This window comes from Lynx canadensis, chromosome B4, assembly GCF_007474595.2.
Source record: "Lynx canadensis isolate LIC74 chromosome B4, mLynCan4.pri.v2, whole genome shotgun sequence".
Taxonomy (NCBI): domain Eukaryota; kingdom Metazoa; phylum Chordata; class Mammalia; order Carnivora; family Felidae; genus Lynx; species Lynx canadensis.
The window spans coordinates 83,258,422-83,277,301 of record NC_044309.1 but is presented as its reverse complement, the minus strand read 5'-3'; the positions used below and the strand labels follow the sequence as shown (position 1 = coordinate 83,277,301).

The window sequence follows — 18,880 nt, the reverse complement described above, 5'->3', positions numbered from 1 at the left end:
TGGGCTGTTCTCAGAAGAGGGGAGATGCGGACGCTTCCCAACCTCTCATTCTGGGGACTCTGTCTCTCCTACAGCAGACAGAGAGGCTGGTCCGGTGCTCTCCCCTCTCTCCACTGCCAGAGAGCAGAAGCTGTCGTCAGGCCCCACGTCGCCGCTACCTTTGGTTTTAGACCTCGTCATATTGACACGTGGCAATGGAGCTTGGCGACGGGTGCCAGGCTCTTCCTAGAAACCCAGGGCACTGTGTGGTGGGGAGGGGGAGAGGGGACAGTGAGATGAGACTCTGAGACTCTCCTCTCCTCCCTACGTGTCTCCCCAGGTCAAAACATATTCAAACCCCTCTGTCCAGTTCTCTCCCCGGCTCTCAGCAACTTCTCTGTTGGTTGAGGATGATGAGAGTGACAGCCCTCTGCTCCTAGGGTCTGGAACATGGAACTGCGAAGAAGATTCTGCCTATGCTTGGTGTCTCAGAGGGCTTACCTGTGGGTGCCAGGAGACAGAGTCAAGGGAAGCAGAACAAAGTGGCAGCCGACCCTACTTCTCCCCGACCCTCTCTATCAGGTGCCCCCAATTTTCAGCTCTTCCTACCCTCTTGCTGCTGTGCCTGGCCTGGCCCTACCTCCCCACTGACACTTACGTCAGAACCCAGCTATAAATATGCTCTTAGCATCTTAGTCACTTTCCCCAAGAAGTGCTCCCAGGTTATAAATACCCCAGCCATCTGCCTCACAGGCCCGCCCTACCACCAACCTGGTTGGGTGCTGGGGAGGGACAGGCTTGGGGGTGGGTAAGGAAGTAGAAGCCGGAGTGATTATCTTGCCCAAATGAGAAAAACCCAACTCAGTCTGGAGTTAGGGGCCAAGAGGCTCCGGAAGAAAAGGTTCGGAAGAAAACAGACCCACCCTTTTCCCTTTTCCCAAAAGGCAGAGCCAAAAAGAAAGAGAGTAATACTGATGCCGTGTTTATTTTAAAATTTGTTATGTTGTTCATCATGGGTTTGGGGGCATTCATTTTGGTGTTTTAAAAATATTCCATTAAGATATTATTTATCTTTTTTTTTTTTAATTTTTTTTTTTCCAACGTTTATTTATTTTTGGGACAGAGAGAGACAGAGCATGAACGGGGGAGGGGCAGAGAGAGAGGGAGACACAGAATCGGAAACAGGCTCCAGGCTCCGAGCCATCAGCCCAGAGCCCGACGCGGGGCTCGAACTCACAGACCGCGAGATCGTGACCTGGCTGAAGTCGGACGCTTAACCGACTGCGCCACCCAGGCGCCCCAAGATATTATTTATCTTAATTGATGAATTTCTTGACATCCCCTTACAATTTTGCCCCCCCCCCCCAAGTGAGTGCCTTGCTTCATCTCACCTTTGTCTTGCCCCTGCAGACTGAAGGTGTAGTTGGAGGGAGAGAGGTTAGATCACAGTGGTTTGTAGGGAGGGGACACACTGTGGAAGGGGGGGGAAGAGGCACAGAAGACTTCCTTAGATGTTGTCCTTAGATGAAGATCTCCTCAAGGCAAAGGTGGCAGAGCTTCCGTGGGTTGCTCAGGAAGCCCCAAGGCTCAGATTTGCAGGGCCCTAAGGACGTCCCTTTCAGGCTGTCTCTTCTAGGCTTCCTATTCCAGGGACCTCAGACCCTGGGAGGAGGGGGTTATAAGCTGAGCAAACACAGACATCACATTACCCAAAGGACACATGGGTTTTGCGCAAACTCGGCCTTCGGCTGCAGACAGTATCGACCCCATGGTTCAGGGCTGTCCAGCCAAAGGGAGGGGATGATGGGGAAAGAAGGGCAAAGGTCTAGAGAGGACCCCGTCTCAGAGCAAATACCTCCCTGTCCTCATTCCGTGCCTTCCTTTTACTCTCCCTGTCCCATGCGAGTGGCCCTTGGCCAGTTCCAGCTTCCAAGCACGTCTCCTGGATGGAGCCCTTGGGTTCAGTGAGGGAGGGCAGCCAGCTCTGAGCCGTGCCTCTGCCTCCCACCACAGAAGGGCTCACAGGTTGTCAGCCTGGTTGCTGAGTGAGCAGTGATCTGTCTCATCTCTCGGAGTGAGGATAGAGAGAGGAGAAGAGCAGGTAAAACCTAAGTCTTTATCGGCACTGAGACCAGCAAAGGTGGTTCTGGGAGGGGGGGAGGAGGGGGCCTAAGAAAGAAGACGAGTCAGCCTGGGGAAGGAAGAGGCATGAAGTACGGGATAGACACAACAGCTCAGCCCTGAGGAGCCTGTGTGTGAGAGAGGGTAGAAGTGCACAAGGCAGGCAAACTCTGTGTCATCCTTGGTGTCAGCCAGGGTCTCAGCAGGAGACAAAAGAACTATTCAGCTGTCTGCGTTTGTATCACGAAGGAGACTTAATAAAGAACTTATTTACAGAGGCAGGGTTAAGGGAACCAAGGAGGGATGTTGAAGCTCCCCGGGACTAGCAAGCCCCTAGTGCAGAAGCAGTGATATCAGAACCTAGGCAGAGCTGGGGCCAGTGGCGAGCCAGACAGGAGTTGTAGGGACAGGCCGCAGCCACAGTCACACAGATCCATGGCAACTAGAAAGAGGGAACAGGAGTAAGAAATACCCTGGCCTCTATCACCTCCTATCCTTTGATCTCCTGCTTGTGTCTCCCCTCAGTCAAATTCAGCAGGAAGCCAGAGGCCAAAGGAGCTCAGGTGAGTCAGCCCCTAAGGTCATAGAACAGGGAAAAGAATGGATAAGGATGTGCCAAGAGAGCCTTAGCAGCCCAGCCAGGCAAATAAGAAAGGGGCTCAAGATACAGAGAAGAGTAAACCTCACTTTGGAAAACAGTGATCTAATCCCCAGTGAATCCAAGGAAGGGGCTCTCCGGTAATCCAGAAAATCGGGGAAGGGGCTTGGTCAGCTCATCCTGGAGTGACAGCCATCAAGCGGGAAGAGGAGGAAGTATTGTGGATTATGGGATGGATTAAGGGTAGGCTACGGATATCTCTGCCTAGGAACTAGATGTCACTGCCAATGGCTGCAGGTGGATCAGAGTCCCTGGGGTGGCAGTTGAGCCTGTAGGGCTTGCTGGATAGACTAAGCTTGAGGAGAGAGACTGGTGGTCATGAAGATGTACAGTGACTCTCTTTGGATGAAGATCTCCTCAAGTCACAGTTGGCATAATTTCCACCAGTTGCTCAGGAAGAGGGAGCCCTCCTTCTGGACAGAGACAGTTATGGGGCCATCTCTTCCTCTCAAGGAAGGGTACTTCCGGGAGGGCATGCTTGCCTACCCCACCTTGGGCTGTCCATACCACACACGGACTAACTGCACCCACAGGCCTCTACCACCATGTCAGGTATGTCAGTCTTGACAATGTTGCTGTCCCTGTCATAGTAGAGCAGAGATAGGGGGCGCCGGGCCGTGGGCACACAGCATGAACCCCCTCCGGCGGTGCCTGCCGCTGTGTTGGCCTTGAGAAGATTGAGCACCGCAGTGTGAAAGGAGGCAGCAATGCCAGGCATGCCTGCCACATGCAGTGGGCACTGCCCTGTGCAGAAGTTCATTGCGTAGCCCTCAGGCTGGATGATCCAGTCGTGCCAGCCAATCTCACGGAAGTCCACAAAGAACTCTCGTCGGCAGCACATCCTTGACCCACCCTGGCAGTCGATGCCTCGCCGGTGAAGCCGGTGCTTGCCCCCAACTTTCACCTTGGCTGCCACAAAAGGTCTGTGGGCAGCCCCACCCAGTATGACCGAGCTCTGGGCTCCTTGGCCTTCAGGTACCAGCTCCAGGGTCAAGTGCCCTTGGCTGAAGGCAGCCTGAGCTTCAGGCCCCAAGAAGAGCCGGTGCCAGCCACTGGCATCCACCTCCAGCAGTTGCTGAGTGGCCCAGGTGAGGTTGGTGTCATGTGAGCCTGGCACAAGGATCCTCAGCTTCAAAGGTAAGGTGATGGTATCGGGAGGGAGCTGTACAAAGAACATGACGCTGGCCTGCTGGATCTCCATGGCACTAGCAGTTCTATCAGAGGAGAAGTGGAAGTCAAGACGAGTCTGGTTGATGTTGGAAAAGCCTGCGGACACAAGAACCCCCAGTCACTATGGTCTTCTGAGTGTCAGTGCTACCTCTTTACTCTCAGCATGCTTGAACTCCCTGCAGCACTTGGCATTGTTGACCACCCCTTCTTTATTGAAAATCTTTTCTCTCTTGGCTTCTATGACACAACTCTTATGAGTCTTCCTTGATTTTCTTTGCTGGCTTTTTTTTTTCTCTGACCATCTGTTCAATGCAAAAGTTCTCCATAGTTTGTCTTTGACCTTCACTTCCTTTTACTCTACACTGAAGAGAGTTCTTACCCACATTCATGGTCAGCCAACACAATTTTTATGCTGGTGAGTCTCATATCTGGATGTCTAGTCTAGACCATTTTGCACCTCTGGACTAGATATATGGACTTGGGAATCAACGGGGTGCCTGGATGGCTCAGTTGATTGAGTGTCCAACTTGGCTCAGGTCATGATCTAATGGTTCATGGGTTTGAGCCCCACATCGGGCTCTCTGCTGTCAGTGTGGAGCCTGCTTTGGATCCTCTGTCTCCCTCTCTCTCCCCCTCCCCACTTTCTCTCTCTAGAGCTCTCTCAAAAAAAAAAAAAAAAAGATTTGGGAATCAACAACCTTCAGGTTTAAACTTCTAACCGCTTAATTTTGCCACATGAATGTCCTGCCAGCACATTAAAATAAAAATTTTCCCAAATGGAAATCACTCTTTTCCTTCCTATATACACCTCTTTCTGTTCTTAGAATTGGTGGCACCACTACCCTCCTTATCACCTCTAGAAACCATATCCAGTCCCTCACCACAATGATTCTATGTATTTCTTCCTATCGCTATTACTCTTGTCCAATTTTCTCTCTTCATCCCTTACCTGACCTCCTGGAACACCTTAATTGGGTTTCTGTTCCCTCCACTCCACTGAAACTGCTCTCGTCAGGATCACCAACACTTTCTACACTGCCAAATCCAATGGTTTCATCTCTTTATATTCATCTTATTTGACCTTTAAGCAGTGTTTGACACACTTAATCATTCCCTCCCTCTTGAAATATTTCCTTCTCTTGATTTTTGCAACTCTGGCCACTCTATCTTGGTCTCTTACTGACAGCTCCTCTTCCTCTCCCTGACCTCTCAATGTTGAAGGTCCTGAGCTCTCTTCTCTATCTATATTCTTTCCCAGAATGATCCCATCAATTCCCATGGCTTTCTATCCCATCTGTATGCTGATGACTCCCAAATATATATCCCTGGCCCTGACCTCTCCCTGATCCTCAGGTTTGTATATCCAGCTGCTGATCTGATATTCTATTTGGATATCCAATGATATCTCAAACTCTTCATGTTCAAAGATAAACTCTAGATTTATCCCACCCCAACCCAAACCTATTCCTTCTCCAATCTTACTCCCTATACATGCATTGCTTGAGGCAAAACCTTGATTGCCCTCATCCCCTACTTTAAAACTATCTGCAATATCTGACAGCTCCACCTCCAATTCATAATATAATTGCACTCATCCCCATCTCCTCTACTACATATTAGTTCAACCCACCATCATTTTTCTCTTGAATTATGGCAATAGCTTCCCAGATGGTCCACTCTTGTCCCCCAAATCATTCTCCATATATCAGCCAGCGTGCATTTTATTACATAAATGGGATGATCTCCTTAGCTTAAGGACCCTTCAAAGGCTTCCCATTGCTATTTGAATAAACTAAACCTCTTAGCACAAAAAAACTTGTATGATTAGGCACTCTGCCATTTAACGACTATATTCTACCTATACTGTCTCTTTTCTGTTCCATGAACTCACCAAACATGGATTCACCTCATGGTCTCAGCACGTGCTGTTTCCTCTGTCTGGAATGTCTTTCCAAGATCTCTGAAGGACTGGCTTCTTTTTGGCATTTAACTCAAATGTCTCCTTCTCAGAGAGGCTTTTCCGACTAACATATCTAAAGCAGCCTTCAACAATATGACCATTTCTCTAATACATCTTCCTGCTTAACTGTCTTTATAGCTACTAACACTCTCTGTAGTCATTTTTGTTTTTTGTTCATATGTTTACTATGTACTTCTCCTCCTCTTCTCTCCTCCTCCCTGCCCCGCCATCTAGAATGTAAACTCCATGAAGGTGGAGATTGTGCCTGTACGGTTCACCATTCTCTGTAGTATCTAGTACGTAATAGGCACTCAAAACATGATTGTTAAATGAAAATAAAGTTCAACTGGGCTTCGTGTGAATTGGAAAGTCAGGAATAATATTGTTCTCGACAGCTCTCAAAGCCAACATGACATCTCTCATCTCCATCTCTCTAAGTAAGACTACCCCATTCCTCTCTCCCTGTGGATCTACTTCTCCTTTGTCAGTTTCCTCAGGTCCTAAAATGGTGGCCCCAGCTCCCGAGTCTACAGAATCTTTTACTCAGCTCCTCTTAGCTAAGAGACATGATCTTCTAGTGTGCCCCAATTCCCAAATCCTAGATGAAGAGTCTGGGGGGCTCAACTAATCTTGCTGTGTCACTAAGCACATTAAAATCTCCCATTAAAATCTCTTAATTTACCCTAGATAAAGCAGGCAGACACATAACAAGTAGGGGCTATGGTAGGCTATTACAGTTGGCCCCCAATGAACAACACCTCCCAAAATTCATGGCTTGGTGCAGTTCCTTTCCACATTAAGTCTGGGCATGACTGTGTGACCTGATTTGGCCAATGAGACATAGGCAAGCACACAGTTCAAGCAGAAACTTGGTAAGTGCTTACACAATGATGTTTTGCCCTTTTGGAGGCCAGCCACCAGCTTTAAAGAAACTTGGGCTAGACTACTGAATAATGAGAGACTTTGAGGATCAGACACCATCTTAGATGTTCCCGTCCCATCCGAGCTCCTGACTGAATGCAGTTGCTTCAGTGACCTTACCTACTCCTCAAATGGAGATGAAGAGCTGTCTAGATAAGCCCAGTCAAACCACACGATCATCAGCAATGTTGACTTTTTTGGTTTAAGCCTCTATGTTTGGGCTGATTAGTTGTATTAAGAGATAACTGAAACAGAAATTTGTTACAGAAGTAGGGTGCTCCATAACAAAGACCCAAAATATGTAGCGTTGGCTTTGGGACTGGGTGGCAGGGAGACGTTGGGAGGATGGTGAGGAGACTGTTAGCAAAGGTAGGAAGAACAGTGAGGAAATTGCCACTGGAAGCTGGAGAAAGGGGAACCTGTGTTATGTATTGGCTATCATCTGTGGTAACTTGGAAGCTAGAAATGGTATCTAACAAAGTTGTGAATTTAGCTAAAGATATTTCCAGGCAGAATGCTGGAAGTGCCAATTGGCTTATTTTAGCTGCCTATGAGAAGGCATTTCAGGAGTGACATGAACTAAAAAAGGAACTGTTCAATTTTCAAGCAGAATTTAGAGAAAATATTTCCAACAGGACTTGCTAGATTGAACAATAAGATATTTTTCCATTCCTCACCTCTCTGTCTGGCAAAAGGTTCTCAAAGTAAGAAATGGTCTCAGGGTAAAAATCAAATCCAGGGCATTGCCAGCAAAACATGGTCTCCGAGTGAAGATCAAAACATTTAAAAAAGGGTCAGCTGTAAGAGCCTTTGTTAAGATCTAACACCTTTGTTAAAATCTAAAATTTAAGATGATGTTCTGTAGATCCTCTCAACTAGACAAAAGGGCTTCGAAGGATCTTGAGTGTTGACCCACAATATCCCGCCTTGTAACCTAAAGAGGGGTCTGTCTTGATAAATTTGAGTGTCTTTTGTCTAATCGAGTAGACTACAATTCATTATTTAGAAGACTCACAGGGTTTTACAGATAATTTTAGTAGTGAAAGCAGCACCAGTTTGGACTAAAAGGGACAGAGATGATTCAAAATGAAAAGATGTCTCTGGGCCCCCAACTTCTTTGGGCAGGAAGCAGGCTGAGAAAACTTCTCAGCTGCAGACACAGGTCATTTCCTATGTAAAAGGAAAGACATCTCAGAGGGTGGAGCCAAGGGCTGAGACAGTAGATCTAGAAGCCAAGGAGAGCACTGATGGGCTCTCCTTAAGAGGAGAGGAAACTCTTAGCAAGGAGCAAGACCCAGCCCTAACTAAGAGAATTCTGGATTTGGGGTAGACCGAGATATGTGCCTGGCTGGATATCAGAATGTTTGTGGATCAGTGACTGTTCTGTGTCCCCCACTCCCCCGTCTCCCATATTGAAGAGGAGTATCTATTATGGTTATCCTGTCCCTGTGTCAGCATTGCATGTTAGGTGTGTGGCAGGCAGATAACTTGTATTTTAGGTCACAGGCAGTGATGTGCTGGTAAATGTTTAACAACTGGATTCCGGAGGGAACTAAACCCTGATTTGTAATGTTTGCCAATTTCTGCGGTATAAATTCTCCCACCACGGCTGATTTCAAACTATTAACATGACAACCCTATATGCGGAGTTGGGAGATGTTTGTAATTTGTTCTCACGAGCCAGTAGAAGGCAGTTCCAGGACATCACTGAACGCCCCTACTCCAGTTTCTGCAGAGCCCCAAGCTCTCTCTTCCTATCTCCACCAAGAGCAACACTCAGATCTTGCTTTCATACTGTAGTGTAGATGATCGCTTAAATTGGCATAAAAACCTCAAGCTAACATATTGAAATGAAAAAGGTAGAACCCAGGTATCAGTCATTCTCACTTCCAAATGTCATCTCAGACCAGGCCCCCTTGGGCCTGAATGTTGTACTCATTCATTGATTAGCAAATATGTGGAAAGTATACAGACTTTGAAGTCAGAGAGAACCGTGTTTGAATTCTGCCCCTTGCAAGCTGTATGACCTTGGCCATGTAAATGATCTTGAGTGTCAGTTCTGCTTTCAGAAGATGGAAATAATAAAGTCTACTTTAAATGAGATGAGGCAGGCACACTAAATACCTGGTAGCTGACATTATTATCACAATGTTGCCAGGAACTGGTGTCAGGGATACAGAGGTAAAACAAACAAACAAACAAAACAAAACAAAACACCAAACAGGATCTTGGTGTTCAAGGGAGCCATGGTTCGTTGTTATCTGTCTACCTTGTGCTCATCCACTCCGAGCTACTTTTCAACTCCAAATGCAGTTTACTCCTTCAGACTTTTACTCTCCATTTACTGTGTTTACCATTCTCTACCCATTGAAGTCAAACTTATTCTACAATGCCAGTCCATTTGCAATCTTCTTTTGAAAGCCTTTCCTCTCTCGCTAGGACCCAATGAATAACCCCTGCCCCAGCAAACTCTGTGCCCTCCTCTAGCATTATTTCATTCTGCCTTACTTTCTAATTAATTTATTCCCAGCAGCAACTAAACCCCTCATGCACAGGAGCTGAGTTTTCGATTTCTTGCTCTTTCCCACCTTAACCTTCTAAGAACATTACCTGTGTTACTTCATTTAATTCTCTCAACTATCCTCTCATTATCCCCATTTTATACGTGAGAAAACTATTAACAACTGAGGTCACAGAGTAATAAGCAGCAGAGCAGGGATTTGAACCCAGGTTTATCTGGCTCCAGTTTGTGTTCTTAATCACAGGCAGAAATCCCCTTTTGAATTAGAATAGGGTCTTATGCATCACTGATGATTCTACACTGTGGTCAAGCTGACTTATAGCATGGTTTGGTTGTTTAACGCAACCAATGTTTATTGGTCATCTACTGTGTTCACGAGAGGCAGAGTAGTGTGGTGGTCAAGGTCATGGGTTCCAGAGCTAGGCTGTCTGGCTCCACCACTTACCAGTCATAGGACCTTGAGAAGTTACTCAACCTCTTTTTTTTTTTTTTTTTTTTTTTTTTAAGTAAGCTCTACATCCAACGTGGGGCTCAAACTCATGACCCTGAGATCAAGAGTCGCATGTTCTACGGACTGAGCCAGCCAGGTGCCCCAATTACTCAACATCTTTGTGCTTCAGTTTCAGTATCTTTAAAATGAGGATAACAGTAGTACTTGCCTCACTGGCTTGTTGTGAGGATCTTAAGGAGTCAGCGTGTGTAAAAGGCTTAGAATCAAGTAAACATCATACAAGTGTTATTTCTACTATACGCTACCTTCTGGTGATAACGCGAAGAATAAATGACAGTTCTTGATCTCAAGGGATTGACATTTATGGGAAGACAGACTTCACAGAAAACCTGGAAACAGGCAATTCCACACAGAGTTCAGGTTCAGGGTGAGGGTATGGGAACCACGGGAGAGGGAGCCCATCACCTTCAGGTCAGGGTGGGTTTTTGAGGATGGGAGCACTGGGTCTTGAAGGGACAGGGGAGTAGGTGCTGACCAGGGGAAAGGGGCCAGGAGTGGGCAGGATCTTCCAGACCTCAGAAAGAGCTTGCAAGAGGCTCAGAGGCCAAAGACATCACTTTGTGTTCTGTTTCTAGGGTCCTGTCTCCAATTTCTCGACCTTGTCTCTAACTACGCACTAAATTCTCCAACTCCTCTTCCCTCTCTGGGGGTAACCCTCCTTTCTCCTCTATCTTTTACCCACCTTTCTGAATCCCATTTTGACCCTGTTCTGATGTGAGGACCCAAGGTATTAAGACGAGAGAACAGGGGTAGGTTGGAGGGGTATTGTAGTCCCAGTGTTCTACTGTTTCCCTTTTTACTAAAATGAGGCATCTGGGGGATGAGGAGAACAGAGAAAGGACAGACTCCCCAGATCCCAGCCTCAGGGGCCAGGCCGAGGAAGTAGATTAGCTCACACCACAGCCTGTGGAAGTTTGTGGGAGCCAGAGGACATGCAGACAGGCGGTCCCCAAAGAAGTGAATTCTACCCACTTCCCAGCTGCCCATTGGTGAAGTCTAAATAAGAGAGAGCAGGAGGTAGGGTGGGGAGGGGTGAGAGCCTGGGATTAGGAGATTATAGGCCATGGGAAGCAAGAGTAGGATGGTTTGGGGGAGGGGGACAGGGGTTAGCCTGGGAGGAGACGTTTCCTTTCCCAGAGAGGTCAGGTGGTTTGGGGAAGATCTATAGCATAGGAACCCACCTGTGTCGGCAAAGCTGATGATCTCATATTCCTGTTCCCTGTCAGCCTCCAGAAGTGTCCCCTGGGGGGGCCCATGGAGGTGCTGTAGCACAGTCCTCAGAGCAGCTCTGGACACAGGCCGGCTCAGTGTTGGGCGCTGGCTGAGGCGTAGCTTGTCCAAGATGCTTCTCTTGGCCAGGTCAAGAAGCAGCTCCCGCTGGCGATCCAAGTCCAAGGCGGGTCCTCCACATGCCAGACACTGACTGTCAGCTCTGGGAATGGCCGCTGGAGCCGGAGCCAGGAGGAGGAAGGCCAGGAGCAATGAGGAGATCATTGCTGGGGGAAGGCCTCTTTGAGTGATACAGCTGACGCAGAGCTGTAAAACTGGGGCTCAGGGTCTCAACAGCTGTGGTCTCAACTCCAACCTGGCCACCAGGGGCCCTGGAAGGAGAGTGTGTCCAGCTGGCATGACTCCTTGTTGCAGGGGATACAGCAGCCAAACATCTGACTTGGGAGATGAAGCCAGTTACAGGTAGAACTTGGCAGGAGCCTCGAACACATAGTCAGTGAAAGTACAGAGTGGGGGATGTGAGGGGAGGTTGGTTTGTTTGGGGAAAGAAATGTCCCCGGGCCAATGTTGGGAGGCAGTGGGTTACCCAAGTAAGCTGCCAGGCCTGGGGACAAAGGTTAGAGATGAAATTCCTCTTCAGATCAATAGCCTTGCTGGGAAGCCTGGAGGAAAAGGGAGAGATGAGAGGTTTTTAGGCTGAGTGTTAAAGGGTGACTGACTCTCAAACAAGAGGGGTCATTGGCATGACACTTCCTGTCACTGTCGTGGGGATAATTGAGAGTTATATTTTCCTTTGCCTGGTCCTTCTCAAAGCCCCATGCCCCTTTTCTCCCTCCCTGAGGTTCATAATGCAGAATCCTTTGTTAGTCCTTCCCACCCCTATCCCGTTAGGTTTTACCCAGCTGGGATCCAGATTAGCCAGTATGAAGGTTAAGGCAAAGGAGGGGAAGTGTTCCAGCCAGGTCTTCTGTGTCCTCAGTGGGAAGTCTGAAGGTGGGAATGGGGCTTGAGTGCTAGATTTACTCACCTTTTGGGGATTTGTCTGTTTAGGAAGAGAAATTTTGAGATTTCTCAGAATCCCTGGTCCTCCAAAGTCCTGACCAGTGGCTCTCCAGGGAAGGGCCTATGTCCCCACAGCAGGGATTTACCTGGCAGGAATGGTGGGCAGAGTTAGGAAGATAGATTTTTTAGAAAACTAGATGACCTTGGTCAAAATTCTGTCTCTTCCTTTTATTAGTGGCGTGACTTTGGGCAACTTTCTTGACTTCGCTTGCTTTAGTTTTTTCATTGCAGAAGTGGGAAAAATGGTTACCCATGATACCAAAATCCAAAAAAACCCATAATCCTTTTTTTTTTTTTTTGATAACTCATATGGTGACTAAGTCTGACCTGAACACAGGGGAGGTTATCTATGATCTTTTTAAAAAGTGTACGGAGACTATACATTTTTACTCCAAAAATATTAATTGATTCTGGGATCCTACTCCTAGGGGTGTTGTGTAATATAAAGCATATGTATCATTTTACCCTTTTAAAACTTGGAATTTTCTGAATTCTGAAACATGTCTGGCCCAATAGATTTTGAATACAGGATTATAGATCTGTAATGATTATCTCAGAGCCTTGAGATTTAAATAATTTTGTAAAAACACACTGGCTGTCACATAGCAAGTGCTTAATACAAGTTTATTATTTCTGCTATGTAGGTTTGTTTGTGGACCAGAGTAACCTGTGCTGAAGAAATTCTGCCACTATTAGCCCTTCTGGACTCTTCTTTCCTAGAAGCCATGCCCCCAATCACCATCTGCGGTGCAGTAACTTTTCAAGTCATATCTGTTGCTTACCATTATATTACTAGCATTGCACATAGTGCCTGATCTATAATATAGGTGTTTAAAGGTGTGGAAATTCCCTCCCCCCAAGTTTTATTGAGAGATAATTGCTACGCATCACTGTATATGTTTAAGGCACACAGCATATAACTTCTCTGTAGTTTACTCAATCTCCCTCACCTCTAAGAGCTAATTGCTCCTTCTGGCGCCTCCATAGCACATTGAACCTATCTCTATAGCACACACATGGTACTATAATTATTTGATTATTATTCTTTTTGCCTACTGCAGTTCTTGTGACATAGTAAATATTTAATGGTCGAATTCTATCACCGTAAGACTACAATGCTTCTCGGAGGGAATTGGTCAGTAAATGATCCAAATACATCTAATCAATAACTAAATTGATTTGCCTAGAACAGACAGAATGGGGGAGGTTGCAACTTCAAATGACTCTTAAGGAAAAGAACTCTATCTTGAAAGGAGGTGGTAAGTGATTTTAATAGGACGGACTTAAAACTGCTTTTACGTAGAGTTACGTTTTCACATCTGGAAAAAATGGACATTCACCTACTACATCTTTGTCCATTTATACCATAAACATTTATTGCACATATTGGGTGCAAGATTTACTGTCCTAAGTGAAAGGCTATTTTGACAGTGCTCTGTACACTTAAATTACTTTACAGTAATTAGTATTATGTTTTAATTTTGGGTGAATCTGACAGGCTTGATGGATTTAAGGTGGACTGAGGATCGCAGTGGATCTGGATTGCCGGCTTGAGACACAGGTAACGCGGAGAGAGCGACAGAGAGAGCGAGCGAGCGAGCAGACGTGTGCCGGGGAGGAGAACGCGAGGGCAGGCTGGGTGGGTGACCAGGTAGGGGGCGTCTGCAGCGGTGGAAAGGGGCACAGAGAAGCGGGGACGCGCGGGGCGCAGGACGCGCTGACGATTACGCTAGACGTGGTGACGTAGCGCGCAGGCCGCAGCGGGGGGCGGACTCTGGGCCTTTCTTCCCCTTCTGATTTTCCCCCTCCCCCCTTTTCTCCCTTTCCGGGTTTGGTTCCCCCCTTTTCTCCCCCTCTCCCCCTTCCTTCCCAAGCCCCTTTCCCCTCCCCCGCCCCAGTCCCCCCTGCTCCCCCGCCCCGGGCCCCGGGGAAACCCCCGCCGAGAAGAGCCCGCCCCCAGAAGCGCGCCGCCGCCGGCCGTCGGGGCCGAGCCGCAGCCGAGCGGCCGTGGGCCCGGGCGGCGGGCGGAGACGCGGGCGCCCTCCCTGCTACGGCCCGCGTGAGGTGAGGCCACCTCCCGGCCGAGGGGGCGGGCGGCGCGGGCTGCCCGTGGGGAGGGGGCGTGGCGGCCGCGCGGGCTGGCGGGCGGAGGCCCCTGGCCTGGGTTCCCCGCGCTGGAGCTATCCGGGCCTGGGGGCGGTGGGTCAAGGCCGGAACCCACCGTGAAGGACGGCCCTGAGGCCCGAGACGCCCCGAGTGTGCGCGGGGAGCCCAGGCGAGAAGCGGAGGAGTGGGGGGCGCGGGGAGGGCGGGGGGCTGGCGCCACCTGTGGCCTGTGCGGTGGGAGCTAAAAACTGTTGCGCCCTTGTAGTGCCTTGGGGTGACTAGCTCCATGTGTTTCTTGGGTCTCCGTTTTCCTTCGAGCGTTGGAAAAATGGGAGGGAAAGGTGTTGGAGCGTTTCGAATCATGCTGGTGTCAGAGTTGTTGGAGGACTGGGCTCCGACTAGGAACATACAGGGAGATGTTTCTGGAGCTTAAAAGTTGGGCCTACATTAGGCTCATAACTCACCCTTGAGCTTTTTAAAACTCTTCCTGATTTTGGTAACTCCACAGGGTATTCATTCAATGAATCGTTCTTGGATGAGGATGAGACATGTTTTCCAGGTTTATCGAGAAATAATTGACATACATTATTGTGTATGTTTAAGACACACAACATTATGGTTTGATTTACGTGTATTGTGAAATGACTATCGAAATAGGTTCAGCTAACATCCATCATCTCGTATAGATACGAGAAAAAGAAAAAGAAAAGATAAAAAGTGTTTTTTTCTCCTTGTGATGAGAACTCAGGATTTACTCTATTAACAACTTTCCTGTATATCTCATAGAAGTGGCAACCATAGTCTTCAGGTACATTACATCCCTAGTACTTGAGTATCTTATAACTGAAAATTTGTGCCTTTTGATCACCTTTCTAGAATTCCTCCTCATTGTACTCTCTGCTTCTGGTAACCCACAAATCTGATCTCTTTTTCGATGACTTTGGTGTGTGTGTGTTTAATTCTACATATAAGTGATATCATACAGTATTTGTCTTTGATTTTAAGTGCCTTCCAGGTCTACCCATGTTGTCACTTATTTTTTATGGCCGACTAATATTTCCATTATATATATATGTATATATCACCCAACTTTATTCATCCATCTGTGGACACTTAAGTTGTTGGTGTGGGAAAATTTAAATTCAGATCCCAGTTGGATGAATGTTCTTGTATACATTTTTTTCAAATAGACTTAACTGAAATTGAGAAGCCTGAATCCTGTCTGATGGTGGTAGGCAACATGGAGACTGGAGAAGGAGGTGACATGTTCCACTTAAGGAGTGTCACACATTCCTAACATTTTATTGTATTTTTGGATAGTCAAATTGGCAAATTAATTGTTAGTGGATCCTCTTTCTTTCTCATGTATTTTTTCCATTTCCCTCTTCCAATATTTCCTTTTTTCTATCAAGACAAAAATGATTTAAATTGGGGTGCAAAGTAGTAGGTTAGTTAATTCAGTTCACTTTTTAGTTGTGTTTTTCTTCCCTCATTGCTGATCCCAGAGGTTGAGAGGACAGAGAATCTGTGATGCCTGATGAACTGTTAGCAGAAGTTAAATTTCAGAGTTGCAGTTCCAGCTGTCTTTGTGTCCACTGTAAGATCTATATTGTAGATCTCCGCAATTTAAAACAAAATTTTAAAAATTTACATATGTAAAAATAGGGTGTCTGATATTTTTTAATGGAAAAGAGTCCAAAGAGGAAATAGCTTCCTTGCTTTTCAGAATAAAAACCAAAGACTTTACAAATGTCTTTAAAGCCCTGGATCTGTAACCCTCTCCCCCCCCCCCCCCCCCGGCCCCCCTCCTGTGCTCTCCTGGCTGTTCTTGAGCACACCAGGCTCACTTCTGCCTCAGGGGCTATGCACTTACTCCCCAGACCTTCCTGGATTACTGTTTCTTTTTACAACTGCATTGCTTTGTCCCCTCACCTCCTTCAGGTCTTTATTCAACTGTTACTCAAACAGTGACATTTCCTTGGCTTGATAAATTGCAAAGCAACCCCCCCCCCCCCCCCCGCTATTTACATAACTCCTATCCCACTTCTCTGCTTTATTTTCCTCCTTACCACTTAGCAACCTATAACATACTTTATGTTTGGTCTCCCCCGCTAGAAAGTAAACTTAATAAGGGTAGATCATCTTGTTAATTGCTGTGTCCTCAGCACTTAGCATAGCACTTGACATGCATTGGGTGCTCAACAAGTCTCTCCTAGTCCTGAATTTCTGGTCATGATTGGTTGTCCTTGGAGGTGTGGAATTCATTTTCACTAGGATTTTGTGAGGTACTCCTTGGAAGAATTTGAGATCCTTTTTCTGTCATTTCTTGCCACATTTCTCAAGTCTTGTGCTTTCAGGTCATTGAATGAAAGCACTTCGAAGGCAGAGAGGATGGAGCATGGGGGATTTTTGTATTGGTCCTAGAGGAAGATTGTCTCAGATCTCATGTGACTAGAATTTTTACCTGCTGTTTCAGGCTCTTCCCTTGATGTTTGTTCACTTTCCTGATCAGACAACTGTCACTGTCCTTACCTCTTTGGCCTCAGGGTGCTGAACAGGCTGGTTCCCCTTTGAATTTTTCAGTAGACTGAAGATATTAATATTTATAGCATGGGTTGTATGGGTAATATTTTTCCCCCATTCATGTGGAGCCAGTTGAGCTCAAAAACTAAGATACCTTTCTCTAACAATGATGGAGTGGTCGGTTTCCGGGGAACATCGTATCCTTTTTTCCCACAAATCCTTTTTTGGGGGCATTTTTAGCAACTAAATTCTGTATTAAGTCTGAAGATAAACGGAGCAGGCGTCCTGAATTCTGTGGATTATCCCTCATTATTTTTTCCTTTCTCATTTCTTGATTGGTGCATTTGTTACCTTCTCTGGCTAGAGTGGCCTAGATGAGGTTTCTCTTTGGGGCAGTGCTGACCACTTTTCTCCGGCTTAGGAAGGCAAAGGGGGTGAGATAGTGCTTTTAACACTTTGTGGGAAAGCTGGTGGCAAAGCCTAAAGTTTTTGCTTACACCTTTGCCAGGACATTGAAAGCTGCCAGGCCTATGAGAGAACAGTTTGTGGTAGGGTGGAAGAACTGGGGATCTTTATCTATTGGACTGGATGAAGTTCTGATATGAATGTAAAGAATTAACAACATCAGAAGTATAATAGTAGTTCTTATTTTGTGAATGATTTCTGACGTAATCTAGGCAGATTGAGAAGCACTTCCACCAAACTTCTGTTGCCCCCTTTTAAATCCTTTTCACAAAGTTTCTAAGAAGTCTTTGTGATACTCCAGAGACAACTTAAACATCTCTGTGCCATGTTGTCACCTCTTGCAGATAATACTGAGTACTGACAATGTTTCAGTGTCGATAATGGTTTGGTAATGGTTTCTGAATGACGCGGTGCTTATTCCTGTGCCACATCTCTTCATAACCCAAGGAAAGCTTTTAAGAAAAAGCACATTTTGAGGAAGGGATAATAAGTGTTGCATTTTGGTTGCATGATCTCAGGAAGTGCAGAGGAATTTTGTGAAACTGTGTGTGTGTGTGTGTGTGTGTGTGTGTGTGTGTTGTTGTGTTTTTAAAGGTTTTTCTTTGCCTCCTTGTAAGACTGGATAAGGGACTCTGAGTGTCCCTGTGTGGATTGTGCTGCCAACTTACAAGTAGGAAAAATAACTGGACTCATGGCTTGAATGTGTGTGCATGAATACAGTTGGTGGGTCTAATTTTAGAGACCTTCTTCATACACAGTGGCTTCAGTATTTTCCTCCAGCTGTATCCTTCTTACTCTCTGTGTAGAAAACATTTCTCTTACTAGTCTTTTAGTGGTTGGTTAACTTTTGTTCTTACCATGATTGCTGGTTTGGCAGTGTAGCAGGTGTTCCATCTTTCCAATGAAGTTACTCTGTCCATTCCTTCCTAACTTTGAGTTTATTTCTGAAAACAGAGATGGAAAAGATATCTTAACCTTGATCAGTTTTAACTCCTTTTTGAGTTCCTTTAGATTTCCTTAGCATATATCTGCTTTCTCCAACACTTAAAATTGATATTGAAATCTCTCTTAACTACAGTAGTCTGTGGTGATTTCATCATTTTTCACTTGGGAGGTATGAAAGGCTAGATTCTGGTATGCTTCTTTTTTTTAAAAAATTTTTTTTTTCAATGTTTATTTATTTTTGGGACAGAGAGAGACAGAGCATGAACGGGGGAGGGGCAGAGTGAGAGGGAGACACAGAATCGGAAACAGGCTCCAGGCTCCGAGCCATCAGCCCGGAGCCTGACGCGGGGCTCGAACTCACGGACCGCGAGATCGTGACCTGGCTGAAGTCGGACGCTTAACCGACTGCGCCACCCAGGCGCCCCCTGGTATGCTTCTTAATTGCAGGTGTCCTTGCTACTTTTCAGCAGGCAGGGTCTCTTATGAGTTGGTCATTGGTTTGAGCCTATACTGGGAAAGCGATTTCAGCTTTCTAGTTTTTTTTTTTTTTTTTTTTCAACGTTTATTTATTTTTGGGACAGAGAGAGACAGAGCATGAACGGGGGAGGGGCAGAGAGAGAGGGAGACACAGAATCGGAAACAGGCTCCAGGCTCTGAGCCATCAGCCCAGAGCCTGACGCGGGGCTCGAACTCACGGACCGCGAGATC

The 18,880-nt window shown here is 46.5% G+C and overlaps 3 protein-coding genes across 22 annotated transcripts in view; 1 reads left to right on the top strand and 2 right to left on the bottom strand.

Moving 5' to 3' along the window:
• Positions 1 to 1,286: 1,286 nt before the first annotated feature.
• On the bottom strand, positions 1,287 to 11,612 carry INHBC (inhibin subunit beta C). Its single transcript, XM_030323018.1, has 2 exons — positions 11,023 to 11,612; positions 1,287 to 4,024 (listed from the first exon to the last, which is right to left on the bottom strand). Exons 1-2 carry the CDS (start codon positions 11,333 to 11,335, stop codon positions 3,276 to 3,278), a joined length of 1,062 nt encoding a protein of 353 aa, XP_030178878.1. The 5' UTR covers positions 11,336 to 11,612; the 3' UTR covers positions 1,287 to 3,275.
• A 100-nt stretch (positions 11,613 to 11,712) lies between these two features.
• On the bottom strand, positions 11,713 to 14,602 carry LOC115518741 (atherin-like). Its single transcript, XM_030322286.1, has 2 exons — positions 14,057 to 14,602; positions 11,713 to 11,733 (listed from the first exon to the last, which is right to left on the bottom strand). Exons 1-2 carry the CDS (start codon positions 14,600 to 14,602, stop codon positions 11,713 to 11,715), a joined length of 567 nt encoding a protein of 188 aa, XP_030178146.1.
• R3HDM2 (R3H domain containing 2) overlaps positions 14,111 to 18,880 on the top strand; it is a 161,950-nt gene continuing 157,180 nt past the window's right edge. For 8 of the 20 annotated variants that reach the window (XM_030323011.1, XM_030323014.1, XM_030323012.1 and 5 more), the window contains exon 1: positions 14,113 to 14,197. The gene's annotated coding sequence lies outside the window, so the exon portion shown is untranslated. Of the gene's footprint in view, positions 14,198 to 18,880 lie in introns of all 20 variants that reach the window. The other 12 variants (XM_030323002.1, XM_030323000.1, XM_030323009.1 and 9 more) reach the window with 4 other exon arrangements.